Source organism: Apus apus, chromosome Z (assembly GCF_020740795.1).
Source record: "Apus apus isolate bApuApu2 chromosome Z, bApuApu2.pri.cur, whole genome shotgun sequence".
Classification (NCBI taxonomy): domain Eukaryota; kingdom Metazoa; phylum Chordata; class Aves; order Apodiformes; family Apodidae; genus Apus; species Apus apus.
The window spans coordinates 22,992,093-23,016,669 of NC_067312.1; the positions used below are offsets into that span (position 1 = coordinate 22,992,093).

Below are 24,577 nucleotides of genomic sequence, written 5' to 3' on the forward strand. Positions count from 1 at the left end.
TTTCTAGAAGCTACGCAGCTAGTAAACTTAAAATTACTACTTTAAATCACTACTTAACATGAAAGATCCTCTTTTGTGGTCTAGTTGTGATATTTAATGGTATCTCTGGTTTGTACTTTCAGATTCATTACTGAAAACTGATGTTGCAAAGTATGTTCTCTCGAAATGCACATACTCAGCATTATTGTGCCTCTTTTAGTGACTTTCCTCATGTCTCACTATACTGAAGTTTGTACAAGAATTTGTAAAGTTTTGCTGAATTCTTTTGTATTTTGTTTCATATTAAAATTGTTTTCAGTTTATTTTAATGAGCTGTCTGAAAATTGTAGTAGAACTTGGCTGCTTTTCTGTCGTGCTCTGGGGGTGGTAACCTCTGTTGCATGAGGAAAAGTGTTTGGACAATGACTGGTTCACTTGTCTGAGTTGTTAGCAATCTGTCATTCTGTGTGAGTCAGCCTTTTATAAATTAAGATATTTTGTCAGCCAAGCATTGTATACATAGGGTCTTATTAGTGGTGCTGCTTTGGCAAGCTGGCAGATGTGTACAACTGTGAGGAAACAGAAATAACTTGTATTGTCATCAAACTTAGTTGTGTGGCTTGAGAGAGAAAAAATTAATCACTCTAATTGATGAGGGTATAATAGACTTGTCTTACTAATTCAAAGTGAAGAGGACCTCCTTCTGAAAATTTGAAAATAAGAATTATGTAAATATGCCAAAGATTTTTATAATATTAAATTAGGTATTTTATTCCAACAGTGGGCTAACTATGATTATGACTCCATAGTTAATTAAGTTCGGCTTTTTAAGAAAGTATTCCAGTTGTTGAGGTGTTGGCATTCTTGATTGTCCATTGAAGCCAATCTGTACTTAAACTACTACTTTATTATTTCAGCCAAATGAACGCAGCATTTAGTGTGATAAAGTGACCTGATTGTCACTGTTCTGTTCCTGGTACAAGTGGATTAATAGTCTTTCTTAAAGAACACTGGCCTTAAACTCTCATAGTGACACACAACAGAGAAAGAATCTTTTTGTCCTTGATTGAACTGTTGAAAGGATTAAGTGTTTCCAACACAAGTTCTCAATGCAGAAGACTTAAAAGCAGCAAAAGGGTATTTCAGTTCTAGTGCTAGTGAATTCCTTGGCTTGTGCACATGAATAGGCAGCTGGTCAGTTACCAGCTAGAGAGTTACTTGTCCATCCAAAATGGTGTAACCTTTAGCCAAGCCTTCAGAGAGCTGCTGAAAGAACACTTGTTTCTCTGAGGCATATAAAGAATTTAAAGAGGCAATAGCTGAACGATATGCTATCTGAGTAAACTGTGAAGCTCTATTTTCTAGGGGTTGTTTTGTTTTATTTTATTTTCAACACTTTTCAGATAAACAACAGAACACAAGCTTATTTAAACTACTGTCATGTGCCTGTTCTCAATCTTATCACAGTTTGGATAGCTTCACTGCCTTGTATTGTACATCAAAAATAGTTCTGAGGTCACATGCTTGTTTACTTGGGACATCTTGTCTCCCACTATTCCTGAGAGCACTGTACAATTAAAAAACAACAACAAATCAGGGTCTCAGTTTATCCCTATTGGTTGAGGTAAGAAATAGAGCTATTTATTCTGTAATAAATTTGGTAATTTTGATACTTCAGTTTGTTGGCTTAAATGCCTTTCCTTTTCTGTTTCCCTATGTACTATTGCAACCACAGAACATTTTTCTCTTGACAACTGCAAGCCTATTCTCTTCCTTTGTGTCTGCTTTTCTCTTGGTAAGAATTTACTGCTCAGTTTCCCACTGTCCTTGATTGTTCGGATGTCTGTCTAAAATAGGGCCAAATAGAAGGGGTTTTACTAGTTCTCTAAGACTAGCAAAACTGATCAAAATCTCTGATTCTTCATTTTTTTGTTCCATATTGAAAGGAGACATTATGGAAGCAGTGGACTTTGGAAAGCAATCCCTATACTTCCTGCATCAATTTATAGGAAATAAATTACTGGAGATTAATCACCAGTTTTAGTGCAGGATGACGAGAGATGCCAGTTCTGTTTTTCAGATTTCTGTGGTTGTGGCAAGTGAAGGTGATGGTGCCTGTATTTTTCTTATGTTATTGATATGCCTAAGTGTTGTCTTCTGATGTGAGTGGAGCTAATTCACGGAGTGCAGATGACTAGGGAAGTTTTCGTAAAGTACAGAAAGCCATCAGATATGCATGTTGCCCTCTACACTCCCAGTGTCCAGCATCTTCTGTAATTGGGCCTTCTTTAGCCAGACTGGGTAGGATTTTTGTTTAGTAGTCTTCATTTGACTCCTTCTCTATCCATGTACCTAGTCTTTCTGTGAAGTATGTTTCAAAGCATGTGCTGAGTTACAGAGTACAAGCCTTTAATGGTTGTGTGTTGTGGAGCTTACAGAAATGTTTGACAAGCATCTGGTTTGGAATACAGTATTCATGTGTGCTGAAAAGGCTATGGCATAGATGTAGCCTAAAATATCAGACTGTTGCTGTCTCTGCAGCAGGCATGGAACGGATTTTAAACTAGCTCTGCCTTTTGTCTTGGCAATAGGTGATGTATACTGTGGTGGTAGTGAATACATCAGTTGTCCTTTTATGTCCTTTTATTTTAACCTGATTGCTAAGGTTACCTTAGTATCAGAAGTAATCCACTGCTTCTTTCCAGGTACTCTTCAGCTTTGAAGCTTTTACCTGAAGCTTTGATGCCATCCTAGTCACAAAGATTAAATGATACTTGAACAAATGGTACAATAAACAAACTGCATTTCTGATCCAGAAATTACATATTCTTCATTTTAGAAAGGATTGACAGATGCCCTTTTCTCCCAGTCCTACTGTGTTACATCCTCAAGAGGAGTTGCAGCATAGAGTGTAAGACCTAAGCAGAGAAGTGTTGTATTTATGAAGCTAAAGGAAAATGTAAAGATTTTAAATACTCTATGTCTAAATTACTTTAGTAACAGTTGTACAGGAAAAAATAACATGGACCAAAAAACCCACACCACCACTCTTCACCCTGAAATCTGTTCCTTTTAGGGTTTATTAATCTTTAGGGGACAATAATTTCCTCATGGCTCTGGGATGCCAACCCTTGCCTGCATCTAGGACAACATGAAAGACTGTCAAGGCAATATAGTTAGCTTTTTTGAAGAAGAGGAAAGCTTTCATGTATGGTTTATGATGGCGTATTTAAATGGACAGAAGGGTTAGTTTTACAGAGTATTAGAATCAAGTTATCTGGAATACTGAAAAATATAGTGAGCTGGCTGCCAGGGAAATCAGGCTTTCCTGGAAGCCTGGGAAATGGGCTTGAAATCATAGAATGACAGAATGATTTGGTTTGAAAGGGACCTTAAAGATCATCTAGTTACAAACCTCATGCATGGGCAGGGACACCTCCTGCTAGACCAGGCTGCGCAGAGCCCCATCCAACCTGACCTCAAACACTTCCAGGGATGAGGCATTCACAACTTCTGCAGGAAACCTGTTCCAGTGTGTCACCACCCTCATAATGAAGAATTTCTTCCTAATGTCTAACCTAAATCTCCACTCTTCCAGTTTACAGCCATTCCCCCTTGTCCTGTTGTTACCTACCCTTATAAAAAGTCCTTCCTCATCTTTTCCATGGGCCCTGTGCAGGTACTGGAAGGCTGCTGTAAGGTCTCACTTGTGCTGTGGAGTTAGTGTTGTGATAAACACTGAGATGGTCTATTTTTCCCTGCCTTGCAGATCTTGAAAAAAAAAAAAATACTGATTTTTTAAGTTCTGTAGTGTTCAGGCCTTAGGGGGATTAAAAGGCAAGATTAGAAAATAGCTAGAAAGCCCAAAAGAAAACATGGTGTTTTGGAAGTAAGCATATCTTCAGTAGTCTGATAGATACCAAGGGATGGTTCTCTGTCACTGTGATTTTACACCAAATTTAAACATGTCAGTTTGTCAGTCTGCATTGCAAGGAATCTTCATGGTAAAATACACTACTAAACCCAAGAGAACAGTCCCTACACTCCTGCCTCCAGGCATGTCTTGCCTATAAAATTATTTAAGTAATTTTAAATAATTTTGTTAACAGATGCAAATTTAGATTAAATAAATTTTTTTTCTTCAGTGTTTTGAAATCATCTGTTGACTTGGCAAACTACCTTCAGTACATGCTGTGCCAGAAGTTGAGGAGTTGGAGGATGAGAATTCAGGAGAGTGTGTAGCCTTATGTTGCCCATCTGGTATATTTAGGAATACGTTTTTTCAAGGAGTTGAGAATTATTCATATTCAATAGGGAGACAGATCCAAGTTTTCTTTTCTACAGGGAGAAGTAAGAAGGGAATACAAAAGTAAGCCCTTGTAAATTTACTATTTCTCTGCTTATAGTGGGAGGGGGATGGAGAGGGGCAGATGGCAGCAAGAGTTTTATGTCATTCATGATAGTGAAATAATAGTAAAAGTAATTGATCTGCTGTTACTCAGTCTGTAGTTTTACTGTAATGTATCATCATATAGAGGTCAAATCATCCTAAATGTAGGCAGTTAATCTGTTCAAGCATTTATAGTGTTTTTTCTTACATAGTCTGTCTTATTAAAGTTTCTGAATAGGATCTGTCTCTGCAGAACAAAATTATCACTATGTAAGAGAGGATACAAACAGAATGGAGTTTCTATGCAGTTAAGGTCTTGAATTCTTGTGGAATTTAAGTGTATATATCTGAAATAGGCTCAATACAAATCTCTCCCTAGACTCAGTAACATGGAAGAGGCATTGCAGAAGTAATTATGGAGTTTTTAGATGTGTATTTGCATATAAAGGCAGAACCTTTACAAAAATACAGTGTCTGTATTTTTGTGAAGGAGTGTGCTTTGAGTGACAGCCATCATGAATCAATCAAAAGTGACTAGACAGACAATACTGAATTTGCAGCTCAGTGTGGTAGGTGCTGGGGAAAAAAGCAAAGCAGCTTTCCATGTTATGTTACATTTAGTTTCAGTTTGCTCTGGCAACTCAACAACACTGCGGCCATGAATTAGACATAGTTGAAAACCCACCTGAACCTTGATAATTGTCCAAGTCAGCATTATGAATTAAATGGATGACCACAACCTTCCTAGTGCTCCTCATTTTACCCTGCTCTGGCATGTTTAGGTTTATGTAAATTAGTTTGTCAGGCATGTCTTCAAGAATCAGAATTATCAGCTATTGTATTTTTCTAGAGGAAAGGCATTTAGAAGCTTAACTTGCTACTCACAAGCCTTCTCCTTTTTAATTGTGCAAGGCATATAACTAGAGCAGGCCTAGAGATACCTTACTCTAAATAATGGAGTTCTTCTGAACAGTTTGGGGATGAATGCTTGGAAGACTCTTCTGGGCTTCCTGGCATATCCTAGCTGTGCCAGTATATGTGTATAAAAGGAATAAAAAAATCCCAAACCAACAAAAAAAACCACTAAGCTTTTGTCTTGTTTTCTCTGCCTGCATAATCTCTGATAATTTAGCTGCACAAGTTATTTTTGTTGAAGAAAGTGATGAGGAGGCATTATCCATTTAAACAGATCAGGAGGCTAACATACAGTATAAAATAGGATTCATTACTGTCTGAACCTCATACAGTTGGTGTGAGTTTTTAGCTTTCAGAATAAAAACTTGTGATTTTTAATTTCACAAAAAGTCTCAAAGGAAAAATTTGAGAAATACTACACTTCAGTCAGTGTAGTGAATTCAAATATATAAAAAAGCAGTTTGAGTCTTAATGTGGCTGTTTTTTACACATGTGGACATACATTCTGCAGAAGAGCCATTTGTCTTAATTGTGAATAAATGTTTTACTACCATATAAATTTGTGTAGTTAAGCACCCATCTCGTTAACAAAATGATCACGAAATATATTGCCAATACTGTATTTTACTGAAAATCTAATTCTATTATAATAGTTATCACAGCCAGCAAGAGTATGTTTTTCTTTGAAAGTCATTAGAAATGCTTAAAAATCTCCCTGTGGAAGTATTTCCTGGTTTGGTTTTTCCTGTTTTTCAAATGGAAGCACTGTTTAACTTGTTCTTGTCGCATTTGTAGCTCAACTGACATTTTTGCATTAATCATTACACGAGCTGTACAAACATTCTATTTTCCTAAGCAAAAAAATCCTCTAAATAAAGATTCAACTTAGGTTTTTCATTTTGTAAACTTCAGAAAGGAGCCCTTGGCATAGTCATAGCTTGCAACCTTGCTAGTGACCATCATTAGAGGGAGGACAGATAGGAAAGGAAACTAAAATTTTCAGAGTTTGTAGAATTGTAGAAAAGGACTTTGTAAAGAAAAGGCAAAGAAAAGCGGAGGTAAATCTGCTTACTAAGCTGTTAGTAGGTACTTGTCAAGCAAAGTAACTTCAAAGAAAAATCAGGAAATCCAGTGGAGTTTGTTTTCAGAATTTTGTAAACATTTTGTAAGATTTTTAGATTAGCCATTTATTTGAAAGAGGTAAAAGTTTTGCTGGGAAGTGAACTTTTCTGCTTAAACAAAGTGAAGAGAGTAGGGAATGGAAAGCTATATAAAAGTATTAAAATGAATGTTTTATTATATCTGTAACAACCTTAATTATGACAGTTTTACTTCTTGAGAAAGGTAAGTTTCTTCCAAGCTTGTATTTTTGCTTTTAATAAGAGATACACAATGCCAGGCTTCTCTAATACTCATATGCAAGGAAAACCTAGTTGCAAGGAATTTTACAGTTGTGACAGAGTGCAAGAGGAGCAACTAATGTGACACAGCAGGTTTCAAAATTTTGGGGTTACCTGTTTGCAGAACTAAACAATTATATTTGCAGTAGTTGCTTCATTCTGTTGAAATTATTGATTTTTAGGGTAGGTTTTCACAAAATAAGCCAGAGGATCATAAGCTGTTTGGCAACAACATGACTACCATGTGCACAGGTATGTGCAGGCCAACCTTGAGCTGAGATGCCACTCCAGCTCTGAGCAAAAAGGTGTTACTGTTGCCCTACAGCCTGGTCAGGCATCTCATGGAAACCTGAGATCCTGGTTGATATGAAACAAGCTGCAGCGAGGGATTCTTTAGGAATTTTGGAAAGAGGAATGAAGGTTCAAAAAGAAGGATGGATGGGTCAGCATCATGCAGTGAACTGATTGGTCTCTAACACTCTGCTTACTTTGAATAATTGAAAGTGCTGCTTTTAGTTGAGGAGGTATGCAGAAATTACAAATTAAAGCAAATTGTATAAATATCTACTTAAATGTAAGCTGACACTTTAGTTTAAGCTTTAATTTTAAATTTTCAGCTTTCGTAAACAGATTTTACATGATCTTTGGAAGAGCTGTGGCATGTATTCTTGAACTCTGAAAATATTTTGATTGCCATGCTTGATCCATATTGGCTGGAAGGACAGTTGTAGCAGAGGCCTGAGTGGAAGAACAAACAAAAGCTACTCTTTTTATGGTGGAGCTGCTTTCTAGCAGGTCCTAGTAGCTGCTTGCCCAGGAGTTGACACGAGGATGAATGGGTTTGCTGACAGGAGAATATACATAATTAGATTCCTTTGATAGTTGTACAAACTGAGCCTATGTGTTTTTTTCTCTGTCCTGTATACTTGTAAGGGTGCAGGGTGGGGAGGGATGCACAGGACGTAGTTTCACTTATTTTGCAGTAAGAGGGCTTTTTGATGTGCCTGTTGTTTGAAGACTTTTTTTTTTTTTCCCACTCATTCCACACAAACTGAGACATCTAGCTGTAAACTCTTTCCCTTGGGGAAATCACCCATATGAATTCCAGAGGTCTCATATCTCACATTTGTTAGTGATTTTCTGTGCTTTTTAGGAATTGAACCATTCTTTTCTTCTTCTCCACCCTCCTCTTCCTCTCTTCCCCCCACCCCCCATTTATTTTTGCAACCCTGTTTAAAACTTTTCTATGTGAGAAAAGGTGGACCTTGATTTGGAGGCACTGCCACTGCATTGTAACAGTAGTGGTTTCAATAATTTAAGTCCGGGCATACTAGTTTTAGCATTTAATGGTGAAGAAAAAGAATACTTCCTGTACAGAGCAAGAATGGAAGAGCAAGCCCCCTCTGCAGTAGGGCTGAAACAGTGGCATACTGGGATGTCAGCTGTGGGATCCATTGCAGTGAGGGATCTTGCCAGGAACAGATGGGGCTTTCACAATTTTCTGTAAATCCGGAATTGCCAGTACTTTTTATCAGATGGAGAGAAAAAGTAATCTTAGCTTCCTCTCCTCTGCAAGTTACACTGACCCTGCTGATAGAAGGGATTGTGCTGTGCAGGGAGTAGATGAGTATAACTCCAGATGGTGATTGGCACCCCAATTATACTTAAAATTGCCTTAATCCAGTCTAAACAGAGAGATATTTGTGCACATTTGGTCTAAAGACCTGTGCCAAAACAATCATTGCTCTCTGGGGAGTTAGAGATCAAGCGAAATTCTGTATTTCAGCAGTGTTGTGTGATCCAGAACTAAGGTCGATTACCTTCAGATTTGTGGCCATTGACCTGAAATCCCTATATGACCTTTTTGGTATGTCCTTTGGGTGTGTGCCACAGCTGGTCTGGGATTGTGATTAAACACCAGTTTCTAGGTTAGGCTGGTGAGCTGGTGAGTTTTTGCCAAATAAGAGTTCCAAATGATGAATGCTTTTTGCTTTTGACTTAGTATGGACAAGAGTTTTAGATTCCTCTTCCCTACCTTACTGCCAGATTTTCCTCAACAGTCTTTCATCCCCGTGTTTTTTTTTTTTTTTTTATATAAAGTGTGGGTTTTGGTAGAAACTGCCCGGTAAGTTTAAAAGTGCCTAAAATTTGGGTAACTGGGGAGGAAGGAACAACCAAGTAAGTAGTAAAAGCTGTTATGTAAATCTCACTTCTGTGGGAAACTACAAAAAGAATTTTGCTCTCATTTCATTTTGGATCTGGTATAAATAAAGATTGCCAGCAAATAGTATTTTCTCCTGTTGTTCTCTTCAAGTGGTCATAGTCCGCAATTGTGATGGTTTGATTTTTTTTTTTAAGTGTGATCTGTAAATCAATTACAACATTGAAATGAGTCGGGGGTGTTGTTATTATGTGAAGTAGGAAATGGCAGGATTCATAACCTGTCCGTATTACGCTTTCCAAGAAAAGTGAGTTAAGGCCACAACAGTCTAGATAACCCTCGAGTAAGATGTTGCACTGACTTCTATAATTCTTGAATATCAGTGGAAAAAGGAAGCAGTAAAAAACCTGAAAGAAAAATGGGATTTAGAAAGGAATGGGAATCTCAATTTGCAGTGCTCATTTGATGTAGCTGTTCATAGGGAGTGGGGATGGGTATCAAATGGATTAATTAACGCAGTGTTACAAAATGAGTAGAGAAATATGTGGTCATGGAGACTCTTGAGATTTGCTGAGCTTCCTTAGCAAGGAAGAAGTTTCAGGACACTAAGGATAGATGGAAGGCAGAAAAACAAGAATAGATGCTGTTATAAAGTGCTGTTTACAGCCTTTTTCCTTCTCTCATATATTCTTCCAGTGTCTCTCTACCTTCTCAATTATTCTTCTTTGTTATTTGCTTTTTGAACTTGCTTCCTTGGTGGGAGAACTGGAAGAATACTAATCCAACAGAAGCTACATATCTCTAGCATACAGGAGGAATTTAGCTAAGGAGAAGTGGGTGTCTGAAGGTTATTGTATAGCCAAGTAGTAAATGCAACTTCCTGTCACATGGTAGGGAGGAGGAGGAATCTAATTTTTTTTTTTCTATGTTATAAATGTGTACTACAAACATGAGTTATTTTCCATGCTGTTGTTTGCAATTTACTGCTCTTTTGAATGATGGCTGCCACTTATTCATACTGAAGTATTGTGTGAGATTTGTAAAAACTGTGTTTATTTTGGCAATCCTGGCTCTAAGAAGAAAAATTAAATTGGGCTCTCCTTAATTGTTAGCTTTCTCATATTAGTTGATTTTCTGTTGTTAAAACTGTTGCTGCCTCTTGCCAAAGGCATGGTCAAACAGGAGACTACTGTAGAGTCCTCCTGTTATGTACAAAAGCATGCTGATTTAACATGTCTGTATTTGGACAGCTAATATTTTGTTTGGCTGTTCTTTTGAGAATAAGTTCACACTGACATTCTCCTCTTGAGCAGATGTGCTGCGTGTTTTGTTTTCCACATAGTTATTGCAGATGTAAGTCTTCTGTGCTTCACTGAATTCTTGACACAGGCAGTGGAAACCTTCCTGCTATTGAAAAATTAGCCTTAACATGTTAGACCAGAGGAATCTTTCAACTAAGAACCAAGTCAAGGCCAGTAGCATCACCATCTCTCAGAAAAACAAAACTTAGTCTTTTAGTGTTATTCAAATGGCAAAACTGATGGCACAGAGTGAGTCTGAAACACAGCTCTGCGTCCAAGGGAGGAGCTTAACAGTGGTTTACTCTGGGTGATGTAGACTCTTATTTTGAGATGCTAAAGTTATATGGTCAGCAGTAAGTAGGTCTTTATGTACTTTTTAGACAGTAAGACCACTTCATACAGATCATCCATAACTGCCTCTATAAGAGGCCTCTTAAGTGCTAGTTTTTCATTCAGCTGCCATAGCTCAGGATACTGTGTTAAGATGTTTCCATCTGTATGTTTGGGTATTCTTTGGTGAAAGAGGCTTCTTGCTACAAATGGAGTTAAGATAATGTATATATTTAAGATCATTATATGACAGCAATAGGTGAGATACATTTCTAGTCTTTCTATGGTAGTTTTCTCATTTTTCTTTAAACCCACCTTTGGACTTGCAAATTTCACTACGGCTTTCCAGAAATGAAGCTTCATTTCATCGTAAGTATTGCCTTTTTAGTTTTTACTTTGAATGGCAAGAGTGATAAAGTGAATTGAATCAGTATCCCCTGTCTTCTGCTTCAGCTCCATTCACAGCCCTACTAAGCTTCCTAAGGCTGAAGCTATATGTATATAGCTGTGTTTTTATTTGCACATGGGCCTATATATGAACATGCATTGTAGTAAACAAGAAGTGTCAGAAATGTTGGCCGGTATCGTTGATGATTCAATTCCTCATGGTCTCCTCTGCTTCTGTGTTTTACTGTTCTCAAGTTCATCAAGCTCTTTCCTAAAGGGATCCATGATATTTAGAGGTATTTAAACACCTGGATTAGCTTTGTGGCTTAGTATGCCAGAGTACACCACCCATTACGAGTGAAAAGTAATAGCTTCAACCATTTAGTATGACAAACAAGCTCCTGTCAAGAAAGACCTAAAAGGTTTTGACAAAAACAGGGTTTCTGCTTAAGTGGAATTTCTGGAAAAGTCAGCATAGTGATTCTGCCACTCAGCATCACCAATTGACTTAAAGTGAAAGTTTGTGTTTTGTGACTGCTTTTCTTGTCAGGTGGCATTGCTATCTTGAGTCCTAATATACCAAGTCAAACTTGTTACTGCACGTAGATCCAAACTCTCAGGTAGCATCAGAAATTGTTAATTTCTAATGTAAGTAAAAATACTACTTAGCAGTTGATGCTTTGCCATGTTTTTCCTGCTTTGCTATTCTCAGAACAGATACATGGAGAAATACAACCAAGGCTCACCTGTCAATCTAAAATAGAAGATAAACTGCTCTTGCTTTTCTCTCTGCAGCTGGACTGTATGAGACTTAATGTGGCTTGGAGCAGCATGAAATCTCTCATTCTTACTAGCCTAAAAGTGAGAACCCACAGAGTACAGTTCCTTCTTAGTGGTCTTGTTCCCTGGGTTCAGGCCACCTCTCTCCACACACCTGTTGAAGCACTCGAAACATGGACACAATTACATGCATTACTTGAAAGACAGCCATAATTTCTATTACCTAAAAAAACCCGTTTTAAATTACCTTTATTTTACTATCATATTGTTTTTCTTGAATTCAGCAGGAAGGATTGTAGTATGAATGGTGGTTATTCTTAAAACAAGTTTATTTAATATAAAAATACTTGTCCCAGTCTACAAGACTAGTGCAGTGGTACACTGCAAAAACAACTGCAGTTGTAACCATGGTTTTATTTGTTTTCATGGAATACTAAAAACACAGGTGGAAGTCTTGTTAGAATGAATCAGTACTGATTTCCTATTGACTTAGTGGATACCTGTCTTCTGGCCTCAGTGCAGGTTTTGTCAATTTTTGACATCCAAATTTGGCAAATATATGTGGGTTGCAAATGCAGTGGTATTTCTGGAGAGAACTTTGGAAGCAGAGGAAGTTCCTTATTGTTTTAATTTTCAGGCATAAGTGCGTTGCAGCAGTTTTGTCCTTCTCTATAAATAATACGAAGCTAACAGCGAGCCTCTGTCACATTTTGGGATATCTACTCAGAACTGTGAGTGCTTCAACGTTTGAAGCCTTACCATTTCACCTGTTGTAGAAGCCATGAATTTGACAAACATGTCCGGTTGGAAACTATTCTACCATGTGTATGAATACCCCTTTAAAAAAAAAAAAAAAAAAAAAAAAAATATATATATATATTGGGACTGAGAGCTTGATGTTAAGCATGTTAAAAAGTACAAATACTTTAGTATTTGGTAATGAGCAGTAGGAATTGTTAGTGTATTGTATTTCTATAATGCTGCTTCATGAGCTAACTGCTCAGGTGCAGGGAGTAGAATAGTTAAAATATATTTTTATATGTATACCAGAGAACTAGTCCACTGGCTGCTAAATGAATGAAAGTTTTTATGGCTACCAGTTTTATGTGCATAATTTTAAAACCTGTGATGGAATTCAGTAATTTGAGACTATTTCCCTACCTCTCCCTGTATCTTGCAGGCATACAGGAGTTTCCAGAAAATATAAAAAATTGTAAAGTCTTGACAGTTGTTGAGGCCAGCGTAAATCCGATTTCAAAGTAAGTTTGTAATTTTTTTGATGTTCTATGTTTTTTGCAAACACTGCTGAGTCTCAAACTAGCCCCAGACTTGCCCCAAACATCGGAGGCCAGGAGCAGAGTTAACTGGGAAGTATCTTCATTAACCTCATTGCACTGTGATGCAGCATATCTATGTCACTAAAGTATTTTCCCCAATATAATAAGATACATGTGCAATCCTGCATATTTATACCATATAGCTTTCTCAGCTTTTTAAAGTCCATCACTTCTCTGTGAGCACAGAGAAATATGCAAAGAGTTTTCTTTCTTAATAACTCATTTTACTCTGAAGCCTTTGCCACTGTTTTTCAAACTTGGCTGTGCGAATGGATTTACTTATCACCTTCTGTAATGAGAAAATTAATTTGCCAGAAGTAGCACTGCCAGACATACAAGCTTTGGGCAATTTAGCTATTCTGGGTAAAAAAGGTGTTGCATAGGTTTTAGTTTATCTTATTGTCTCTAATGAATACCTCCTCCACATTAGCTGTCAGGAAATCAGAAATATGTAGCAGGACTACACTTGTTTGTAGATTTTATTGTGTGTAGATATGGTTTTCGATACTTAAAAATAATTTTGAAACAAATCTTACAGAGAGCAAATATCTAGTGCAATTTTGTAGAAATTCTGGAACCACCTTAATTTTAGGGTTAGTAGGACCTTAATACTGTACTGTTGTTTAAGAAAATGCTACTTAATGCCCTGAATATAATTGAAACAAAGGCACTACATTATTTTATTTCTATATAGGCTTCCAGATGGATTTTCCCAACTGTTAAACCTGACACAGCTGTACCTGAATGATGCTTTTCTTGAGTTTTTGCCAGCTAATTTTGGCAGGTAAGTTGAATTTGAAACTTAGTGTTTACATTTAGTTTTAAATCTATTCAGAGCAGCTTCTGCTGCTGCTCAAGCAAAGCGTAAACTGGAGATGGGGAGTAAGTGTACATTACCAATCCATTTATTCCATATACTAGTTACAGAAAAAAAACCAACCTGGATCAGTATTACCATTTTTCAATTGAGCTTTTGAAGGACAGACAGAATGCTCATAAAGAGCCATGAAATAAAACTCATTTACATACATGCTTTTTTTACAACACAAGTCTGGTAAGTATGGGAGACTAGTATTTCTGAAATATGAGTTGTTTATAATTTAGTAATTGGAATGAAGCAAATAATCACAAGTAATTCTACTTGTCCTCTCCTGGATGCAGAGATTCCTTCATGCACATCTGTAATTCTCAAGTGCCTTTTGTCAGGAATCTTTCTGAAAGACTTGGCATATTTACAGTGTGCTGACTAAGCAAAATTTTTGCACATAATAAATACACAACAAATACATAGCTCTTTGAAATTTATTAAGTCATGTGAGCAGAAGTGAAAAAATAATATTGTTAACTTGCTAATACTCTTCTCCTTAACATGCTGATTTAGCCATTTCTGCTTTCCCCCCTGTCTTCACTCATATTTCATGCTCTCTCTTCTTAGATTGTCACTCTCCTGCCCCATCCCATGCCCAGCAATCCTCTCTTTCAGGAAATAGAGCTGTTAATCACCAGGCCTATTGCTGTGTGAAAGCAATTGACTTAGGCTATATGGTTATAGTTAGGTCAACACAGTTTACAGAGATTAGAAATACCCTCAAATAGAGTGCCTGAGAAATCTGACAGACCAGGAGATGTGCAATGAAAGATGAGCACAAGTGCAGTCCTTTAGTGACCATTACTTTATTAGTCATCTGTGTTTGGAGTTGCTGGCCTGTTCTTCTCTGTCCAGTTATTAGTCATTCCCTTATAAATTATTAAAAAGCGCCAGATCTGTTACACACTCAGCAACAAAAAAGGTGCTTATAATGCAGGAGCATTGCTTATCATGCTTGTTTCTAATACACAAAGTTTGCATTTCAAAAGTATTCATTAAGATTGAAGAAGAAATATATGGGAGCTGCTTAAGTCTTCACTTATCATTTTAATGATTGCCTATACATGTGTTCTGTTCTGTTTTTTGACAATCTAACGAAGTGGCAAGTTTTCCGTAGTAAAAAACAGGCACTACAGATTAAATGGGAGATTTCACATTGACGCATTTGGTTTTATAAGTAGCTTATTTTACACACAGTTTAAAAAAGCTTCATTATCATTTTTGCTTTGTCACTGTCCACTTCTGTAATTCTTAATGGTTAGGGTAATTGTGAAGTCATTAATTACTAACAGCTTAAGAATGAATCAAGTTGCTGAATGCAACTTGAAAGCTAATTCTCCAGTGTAGTGTTTCTCTCAATAGCTATGAAGAATTCAGCATTGGTATTTAAAAATAGTGACTTGCAGCATCGTAGCTTGTAGCTGGGAGAATGAATTGGTAAAATGTCCTTTCAAAGTAGGATTAAGACCTAAAGGGTTCAGTATTTCTTTTCTGTAAGTTGTTGGACTGTTTTGCCACCCCGTAACTTTTCAACCAGGTGTAAGCACTTACTAGTGCAGACTTTTTTTTAACTTGTGCTTCAGAATTTTTACAAAAAAACAAAAAAGCTCTGATAAAAGCTTTTTGGATATTGATTTTTGGTTATTCCCATAAAGGACAAGCCTTCAGCTTCTTCCAGTTTGGTGCATTATTTGTTTTGTATATGGCCTTATAGCTATTACTTTTCATTACATGGGAACACATGAAGTGAGTTCTGTTGCCTGCTCTAATGGGCAACTATAAGCAATAATGCCTCTTAAAAACTAAGCCAATGGTATATTACAGCTAGTAATGTTTTTATGGTGTTACAGTTTCTGTTCAAGCAGTTCATGTTAGAAACCTGATTTCCAACACCACTTTCTCTCTGACTGTTTGTTCCACAGTTTAATTCTCTCACCTACTGTTTTTACAGTGTTCTCATATCCGTCTTTAGTTCATTAAACAAACAAAAAAATTGTTTCTCTCTGTTATGGCAAGTTTTCTTTTGTGCCTGATTACATTAATGTACCTTGGAGTGAGTTTCAGTTTGAATTAATCTTCTTTTTGACAGAAGATGATGATACATGCAGCTATATTTATAATTCAAATTGAGATCTCTTAATGGTTTTTACAGTGTCATGGTTATCTTCTTGTTGCTCTAGGAAATGTCTGTGGATATGCTGCAGTGTTCTACTACCCTTTTTGCAGTTGCTTGGTGTAATTTCCCACATGTTCAACTAATGCATAGGACAGCTCAGTTAGAAATGACTGATGATTCTACAAGGACTTAGTGCTATGGCATCTTGTCCCTTTTCTCATTTTTTAGTCCTTAGAGTTGTACAGGTTTTATTCCCTGCTGTGCCCTAATAATTAACTGTTGTCTCTGTCTGCCATTTGTGGCATCAGCCAACTTAAACATTTTTTTCTATCCTTTAAGATTGCTGGTAAAAAAATACTGAACAGGTTAGTTCCAGAACGGGTCTTTGATTAGTCAGTAACATTCAACCTGAATATTAGGAAAGAAAACATTGTGTAATGCAAACAAATTTTAGTATGTCCATGCAGCATTTTATTACATTACCTCTGTTCTTTATTCTTGCCTTAAAAATTTGTGTTAAGGCTTTGCATACTATTGAGGTCATGATGATCTGATCTTTTTCCCCTCTTCTTTACATAGTTTCTATCCTTCACTGTTGTATTGGCACAGACTGTTAGACTTATTAAAAATCAACAGACTTTTGATTAAATGTGCCAGTTCCATTGGAATTCTGAGGTGATAAAGTGGATTTTTTTCCCCTCCACTTTTTGTGCACACACTTTGAATGCATTGATATTGGCACAGATCCCAGACTTAGCCATGCCAGTGGACAGAAATCTGGAAATTGCTCAAGCTTGCCTAAGAAAACTGTATCTGATATATCTAAACATGTCATGTGTATTTACATTTAAATATACAAATATATGAGCAGAGCATTCTAAACTTGAAGCTCACTGCATGCTGATTTTCAGGCAGAGCTTTAAATAGGAAATGTTATTTCCTTATAGTTATTTAAGATAAGCTAAGAATTTACCTTCAGTGCCATTCTTAAAAGTATGAGAAAGTTGTCTGTAAGTACTGACTGCTTCCAAAGACTTTTCACTGGGTTGTTGCAATGAATTTACTTCTAATCCGCTTTCTCAACAATTTGTCAGTAGTATTTGCAGTAGTAGATATTTTTAGTGGTATCTATGTTGGAATAATTTTTTAAATAAGGGTACTGTGATAAAAAAATTTGAGACTTAATTTAGTTACATATCCACAATTTATCTGAAATTCTGGCAAATGCAACCTGTCATAGGATACCTAAATTTCAGTCCTCTTGTCTTTATATTTTAGTTATGATTTTAAAAGAAATAATTCTGCATTAACAAAACTGCAGAGGAGGTGAAAAATAGAGAACATCTCTCTCTGAAATATTCTTAGCTTCTCAAGGAATGATTACTGTTGAACAGCAATTTTCTGGGTATACCTGCTATATAGTTTTTTTACATTTCTTTCAGATTGCGTAATTAAAGAAATCAGATTTAGGAAGAATATTGACCTTATGCTGGCAAGGTGTTAATGCAGAGATTTTCTTTTACTTAAAAGTTGAGCTACATTTTAAAAGCAGGCTAAGTTGTTAACATTAAACAAAAATACTTAAACAATAATTTTGTTGAGACCATTACACCACATATACTAAAAATTGAGTAGTACTCTGCTACAGCCTTTTGTTTAGGTGATGTGTAAATATTTCTGTGGTTGTGGGTTTTTCAAGCTGAGAAGTGTATTTCCATTGAATCTATTTAGTCTTATGTGGATGCAGAAGATGGGCTGTCCTCCACATCATGACAAATATTTGTGACAGAATGGCACAGGAAATAGATATTCTACCACTACGACTTTTTAATTTTCCTATAGTGTAGGTGGGCTAGTTCTGTGTCTGTATTTCTTTTCCAGCTTGAACTCCAGTTTTTCGATATAGCAGTTCATACGCTTAGCATGGCTGTTTCACATCAGCAATTTAAAGAGAAGGTATGCTGAGTATTTGATGGGTATTATTAAATTAAACTTGAATTACAGAATCACAGAATCACAGAATTGCTGGAGTTGGAAGGGACCTCTAGAGATCCTCTAGTCCAAGTCTTCCACTGAAATAGGAATACCTGGAGCACATTCCACAAGGCTGCATCCAGGTGGGTTTGGAATATCTCCAGAGATGGAGACTCCACAACCTTCCTGGGCAGCCTGTCCCAGGGCTCTGTCACCCTCACCGTAAAAAAGTTTTTCCTTATATTTAAATGGAACTTCCCATGTTCAGCTTGTGCCTGTTGCCCCTTGTTCTGACACTGGGCACTACTGGGTAGAGCCTGGCTCCATCTTCCTTGCACCCACCCTTTAGATACTTAAGTACATTGATAAAGTCTCCCCTCAGCCTTCTCATCTCCAGGCTAAAGAGTCCCAGCTCTCAGCCTTTCCTCAGAGATGCTCCAATCCCCAAGTCATCTTTTGTCACCCTCCTTTGGACTCTCTCCAGTAACTCCCTGTCTCTCCTGAACTGGGGAGCCCAGAACTGGATGTGGCCTCACCAGGACAGAGTGGACCCATGCAATAACAGAAAAAGTGAAAGTTGCTTCGATCCAGTATTTCCCATCAATTACTGGAAGAAAACTACTGGTTTAGACACAGTCTGTCTCTCCCAGTCAGGAGAGCTTCAAAGTGTTTCCCTAGTACCCTCTGTGTAGCTCTACACAGATGAAATTTTGTATTTGTGTATCTAATTTCTTTGAGTTAGTTGAAGAAAAAGTAGAACATGAAGCAAGGTCACAAAGCTGTGAACCTTTCTATCGCCAAAGGCAATCTTTAAGTTCACAGAATTAGCTTATTATAAGTGGGATGCAGTCAGTTCTGGCTAAAGTTAACATGGTGCAGGCATGCACATAAATAGTTTAGCATGTGAAGGATGACTTGCTTCTAGTGCTTACAACTGAGAAATTTCGCTGCATGCATGTGTTTTAAAGAAAAACTACAAACTGTGTTGCTGTTTTTCCTGTAATCAAAGCAAAACATCAAATGAAGTCTAATGCAATATTTGATTGTTCTGGGGTCCAGAAGTCCAAGACCAAAATGACCATTCAAATCTGAGGGCGCTTAAACACGTTCTGTTTTGTTACAAATTGGTATTTCAGGATGCAGGTGGGATAAGAAGGCTGGGAAGGCCTTTCCATTAATGTCCTAGAATTGATCTTGGTTATTACTTGAAATAAATAAAATCACATAAAAGAGAACAAAAGAGACACACACAAAAAATCAGAGCTTACAGTGAAGCAACAAGAATTAGAGAAAAAAACATGTCCCAGTTAGAGAAAAACACATCCCAAATAGCCAACAGCCTTTCCTTGAGATGGGCCTTCAAACAGATGAGAGGAATGGAAAGGAGTACTCCCTACAATGTATCTTGTTTATAGCCTTGAGCACTAGGTAGACACTGAGTAAAAAGATTCACCCTATTAGCATACATTACATTATTAATGTACTAATACCATACTAAAATACCCACCCATAGACTAGAGGGACCTCTACCAACAAAAAGTCCCCTACTCTTTGAGCATGTGTAGTGAAATTTTTGGCATGTGTAGTGACATTTTTAAGCATTGCCACTTTAAATAGAAGCGAGGAACTAGTTAGCCAATCATGCAAGTGACAGAATACGATTACAGATAAAGTTATTTTTCATGTTTCTGTGTATTAAACTAGCACTTGCATTTTGGGAAACTGAGCTTACTATGTGGAATACCACCCTGCTCCCTTTTCTGCACAGACTGGATATTAAAGCAAGTATCCTGACTCTGTGTGTGGATCTGCTTTTTTGCGCTCTGGGTGGAGGACACTGCTTTTGGGACAGTAGATTGATAGCAGTGATACTACCATGAACTGGATTTTTATAGGGTGTTCTTTCAGCATGGTGAGGGTGTTGTTTTTTTCTCTGAGACATTGGGGAGAGGTGGTTCCCCTCCAGCAGTTGCTACCAGATGGCAAGTACTGCTTGCAGTGCTTGGCTATGTTCACCTCTCCTGTGTTTCAAGGTGACTGTTATATTCTTAGGTTATTGATAGGCATGGCAGATTGCTACTTACAGATGCATAAAAAAATGAGCGAATTGCTAGAGGAAAAGTAAATTCTGTTTTCAGCTTTCTATTTTTACTGTAAGTATAGTTCTTACTACTTAATTAAAATTAGGGGGTTTTTTTCTGTCCTTAAAATGTACTCCATTAAGCACCTCCAGGAAAGACTGATCTGTTCACTAGGCCCTTTTTGAGTCAGGGAGCTTAATGCCCTTTTGTGTTTTCTGAGAGCTGTTACTGGGTCACATACAGAACTCGTCTTTATGATCCTATCTGCATTTAAACCAAACTCAGTTTCTGCATTTCATTTATCAAAGACATATTCTTGTTACTGCTGTCCTGATTAAAAAAAAATAATTCCACTGGAAGTGGTGCATTGCTTGAATGTCAAAACTGCTTTGAACTTATCTTGGCCAACTATTTGAGTTTGGGATTTAGAGGTAGTTTATCCTGTGACCAAGGATTTTCTGAAATAAAGGTCAAACTGCCTTCTAACAGAAATATCAAAATGGATTAAGAAGCTGACTAGAAAGACAATGTGGAAGGAAATCAAAGATTAATTTTAAAGGTTGGTTTTATCATGGGGAAGATCATAGGTATTCCTCTGGTGAGGCTTTCATATAAAAGAGTTTGATATGTTGCCAGTATTTGATGTTCAGCATCTTAACTTGTGCAGACTGTTCCTACCTTTCTTCTGTTACTTCCTGTGTACTTCTGTGTATAATGATAATATGTACCCTTAATGAATCCAGTGAGTGCTTTAAAATCTTTAGGTTGAAAGCAAACAAATATGTTTACGCAGTTGTAGTAAAGCCGGCAGGTTCTAGTTTGTTTGCAGTTTTACCAAAACCAATCCCCAGTGAATAAATTAATTTAAAATAACATGCAGATTTTTGCACAAAACATTGTTTTTTACAGAAGGAAATGTTTCAAACTTGTAGCTCTTTGTCTGAAATTAAGCAGTATATCTTAAGTTCAGAGATTGCTTTTATCCTAGAGTATATTTTGATAATTTGTTATGCCTTTCTCTTACAGATTAACTAAACTCCAGATACTGGAACTCAGAGAAAACCAGTTAAAAATATTGCCAAAGTGAGTATGGATGACATATATTTAAAATACTTGGGAGGGGTTTATTCCATAGTTATACTAATAATGTAGTGCATAATGAAAAGTAAAACATAGATAATGTGTAACTGAGTAACTGGACAAAGTTGTCACGAGGAACTTGCTCTTCATACTGCTGAAATTATATCTTGCTTCATACTGACTGGTCTGCCTATTCAGAAATTTGCCTATTTGGAGATCTGTTTGGTGGTTGGTTGGGTTTTTTTTCTGCTCCTGTCCAGCTCTGCAGATTTCTAATCCACCTGTGGAGCTTTTAAATCAGCATGTGGGCCCCTCAGGATGATCATTCCAAGATGTCCGATGTTTCTTGCACACTGTATTGTGTAGGGGCCCAGATGCCAGTGTGGGTCTGGTTCTGAAGACGAGTGTCTCAGACTAAGGTGTTGCTTGAGGGATGAAGAAAGTAACAACATGGTTACCATGTTGCATGGAATCTGTTACACCCTGTCTGTTGTGTGGTGCAACAGTCTTGTTGAACATAATGGCAGCATATTCTTCAGATGTGTTTTCTGCAACAGTAAAATAGTTCTGGAAATTCTTACAACATTTGTTTTAACAGTAAACCCAATTGAATGTGTCATAAAACCTAGCATTGTTCTGACTTGCAGTTCTTACTCATTTAATCAAGAGAGCTCAGGCTGATGTTCTTGCACTTCCTGCTGTTTCTATGAGGCAGAGCAATGCTCTGAATTTTCTGACTTGGACCCTTGAAGGTCTGAGAGGGTTAACAGAGGTATAAAATGTCAATGAAGAAAAAGAGATAACAAAGGTAGGATGTGAGTAACAAGCTGTAGAGTCCTGAATATGTTGTGGTGCACTGTAGAAGGGGCCTTCCTCTGGCAACAGAAACTGGTGAAGATATGTACTGGTTTTGGTGGATGCAAGATGTCTTGGTGGAGAAGAGAAAGAGCTAACAATTGATTATTCAGTCTGTCCAGCTTTTATGCTATCAGAGACTTGCATGCAATAGGCTACAGTGTGAATTGCGAGACCTTCAAGTACAACAGCCAGTTTTCTTAGCAGCTGTATAATTAGTGACTAATTCAATGCCTAAGACATGATCAAGGAGTAGGTTCTGCTGGAATTCCTGGTTTGTGTGCCTAGGTATTGTACTGAATCTACTGTATAAAGATGCCAGAACTCATATCTGGAATGAAATGTATATCATCAGAGACTGCAAATTCAAATCTTGCGAGTGTGAAACATTCTGCTCGTTCATGTAATATAAATATTTTCTATCCTACTTTGTTCTTTCTGCTGTCACAGATTTTCTGTAGAAAAAAAAGAGGACATGTAATTTGAGTTAGTAGCTCCGTAAGTTAAGTTACTGCTGAGAAGCAGTGGTTATCATTAAAACTTAAAGCAGATACAGATTTTGTTTAAAAAATTACCCTGATGTTAATTGTCATAATTAACACTGATAGCATGAATTACATGAGATATTTTAGAAGGAGTAGTCTACAAGGGTCTCTTGTCATAAGGGACATTTAAACAAATGCTGTAATATGTTTAAACTAAACACAGCTTCTGTTGGAGTTGCTGGGAGCATTTTGTTGACCGGTATTTTCAGGATTTCATCTTTGTTGAACAACTAAACAACAACTGTCATGAAGATGTCCTGCAGCATCTCCATACAGTACATGCTGAGCTCTCACCTTTATTATTCTCTTGTTGTTAAGGGAGATTAAAGCTATCAAAACAATTTTAATTTTTTTTTTTTTTTTTTAAATCACATTAATACACATTTTGCCACAGTGAGGCACTGGAAACGTGTATTGTTTATGTCTCATGTACATTGGGGATAAAAATTGATTGTGGTCTCTTGTCTATAGTATGCATCAGGTGCATATGCCCCTTGGGATAATACAACCATGAAGCAGGTGACCTGGCCAACAAAGGCATCCATGGCCTGGCTTTAACTATTATGTTAGAACAGAAGCTGATGTGAAATTCAAACTTAACACAGTTTTCCAGACCTGAGCATGTGTTTTAAAAAGAACTTTAAAGAGCATAAAAAATCCAAAGGATGTTTGGTTTTTTTTAAGCTAATAAAACTTAACATGCTAATATTTTTGCTATAGAATGCAACTCTCTTTTCTTGTTTCCTCTGACACTCTCACCTTTTAAATATTTTCATATTGTCATGATTTAGGCCCAGCTAGCAACAAAGAATCATGTGTCTGCTTGCTCACCCTTCCCTATGCTATGGGATGGGGAGGAGAAAATCCAACTAGAATCTTGTGGGTCGAGACAAGGACAGGGAGGGTTCACCCACCTGTTATGGTCACAGGCAAAACAGATTCACCTTGGGAATGAAATACATTTCATTTATTGCCAATCAAGTCAGAGTAAGACAAAGAGAAAACAAAACCAGATCTTAAATACCTCATCCAACCTTCTCCCTTCTTCCCAGGCACAAACTGTTTTGCTCCCTATTGCTCTACCTCCTCCCTCCCCAGGGCACAGGGGGACGGAAACAGGGCTCACACTCGTCACATGTTGTTTCCGCCTCTCTTTCCTCCTTATGGGGAGAACTCCTCACACTCTTCACCTGCTCCAGTGTGGGATCTCTCCTACTGCAGAGAGTCCTTCACAAACTCCCCCAACATGAGTCCCTCTCTTGAAGTTCAGTCCTTCAAGAAGAGATTTCTGCAGTGCAGGCTTCCTATGGAGTGAGAGCCTGCTTCGGCAACCGTCACCTCCCCTGGTGTGGGGTCCTCTGTGGCTACAGGTCCACATCTGATCCACCATGGTCCTTCACAGGCTGGACGTCCATATCTGCTCCACTGTGGTCCCTTATGGTCTGCAGGTCCATATCTCTTCTACTGTTGTTCTTCCTGGGCTGCTCCACCATGCTTCTCCTTGGCTTGCTGGAGGACAGCTGCCATCTGCAGGGGAACTTCTGCTCGGGCATCTCCTCCCCCTCTTTCCTCACTGACCTTGGTGTCTCTTCTCAGGTATTGCTCTCACCTCGCCCTCTCCTCTGCTGGTCATATAGCAGTGTCTTTTTTCTCAAATGCATTAATCACAGTGGTGCATCCACTGTTGCTAATGGGCTCAGCTAGGAATAGATAGGAATAGATTTTGAAGCTGGGGGAGTTTCCAGCAGCTTCTCACAGGAGCTACCCTGTGACCCCTCCCCCACTACCAGTATGCCCCAAGACACATTTACAGCCAGTTACTTCATATTTGTAATGAGAAATATATTTGGATTAATTTCTACAAAGTCAGCCTTCTTGCTGAATTGAGCATGCACATAATTTTTAACACTAAAGCATGAAGCACTTGAAAGACTGTTAATCAAAATGGGTAATTAATGCCAAGACACTAAATCAACCTTGCTTTGTGCCAAATGTATAATTTTGCTTGGAGCTTATCCACAGCCAGAGATTGCAAAACTGGCAGTATTATAATGGAAAGCAGCTCAATGAAAATATTC

At 37.6% G+C, this 24,577-nt stretch overlaps 1 protein-coding gene across 7 annotated transcripts in view; it reads left to right on the forward strand.

Annotated features, from left to right (window-relative positions):
* ERBIN (erbb2 interacting protein) overlaps positions 1-24,577 on the forward strand; it is a 122,002-nt gene that overhangs the window by 58,247 nt on the left and 39,178 nt on the right. For all 7 annotated transcript variants that reach the window (XM_051642630.1, XM_051642631.1, XM_051642629.1 and 4 more), the window contains 3 exons: positions 12,824-12,902; positions 13,675-13,764; positions 21,046-21,102. In XM_051642630.1, coding sequence (XP_051498590.1) covers positions 12,824-12,902; positions 13,675-13,764; positions 21,046-21,102 — 226 coding nt within the window. The remainder of the gene's footprint in view (positions 1-12,823; positions 12,903-13,674; positions 13,765-21,045; positions 21,103-24,577) is intronic.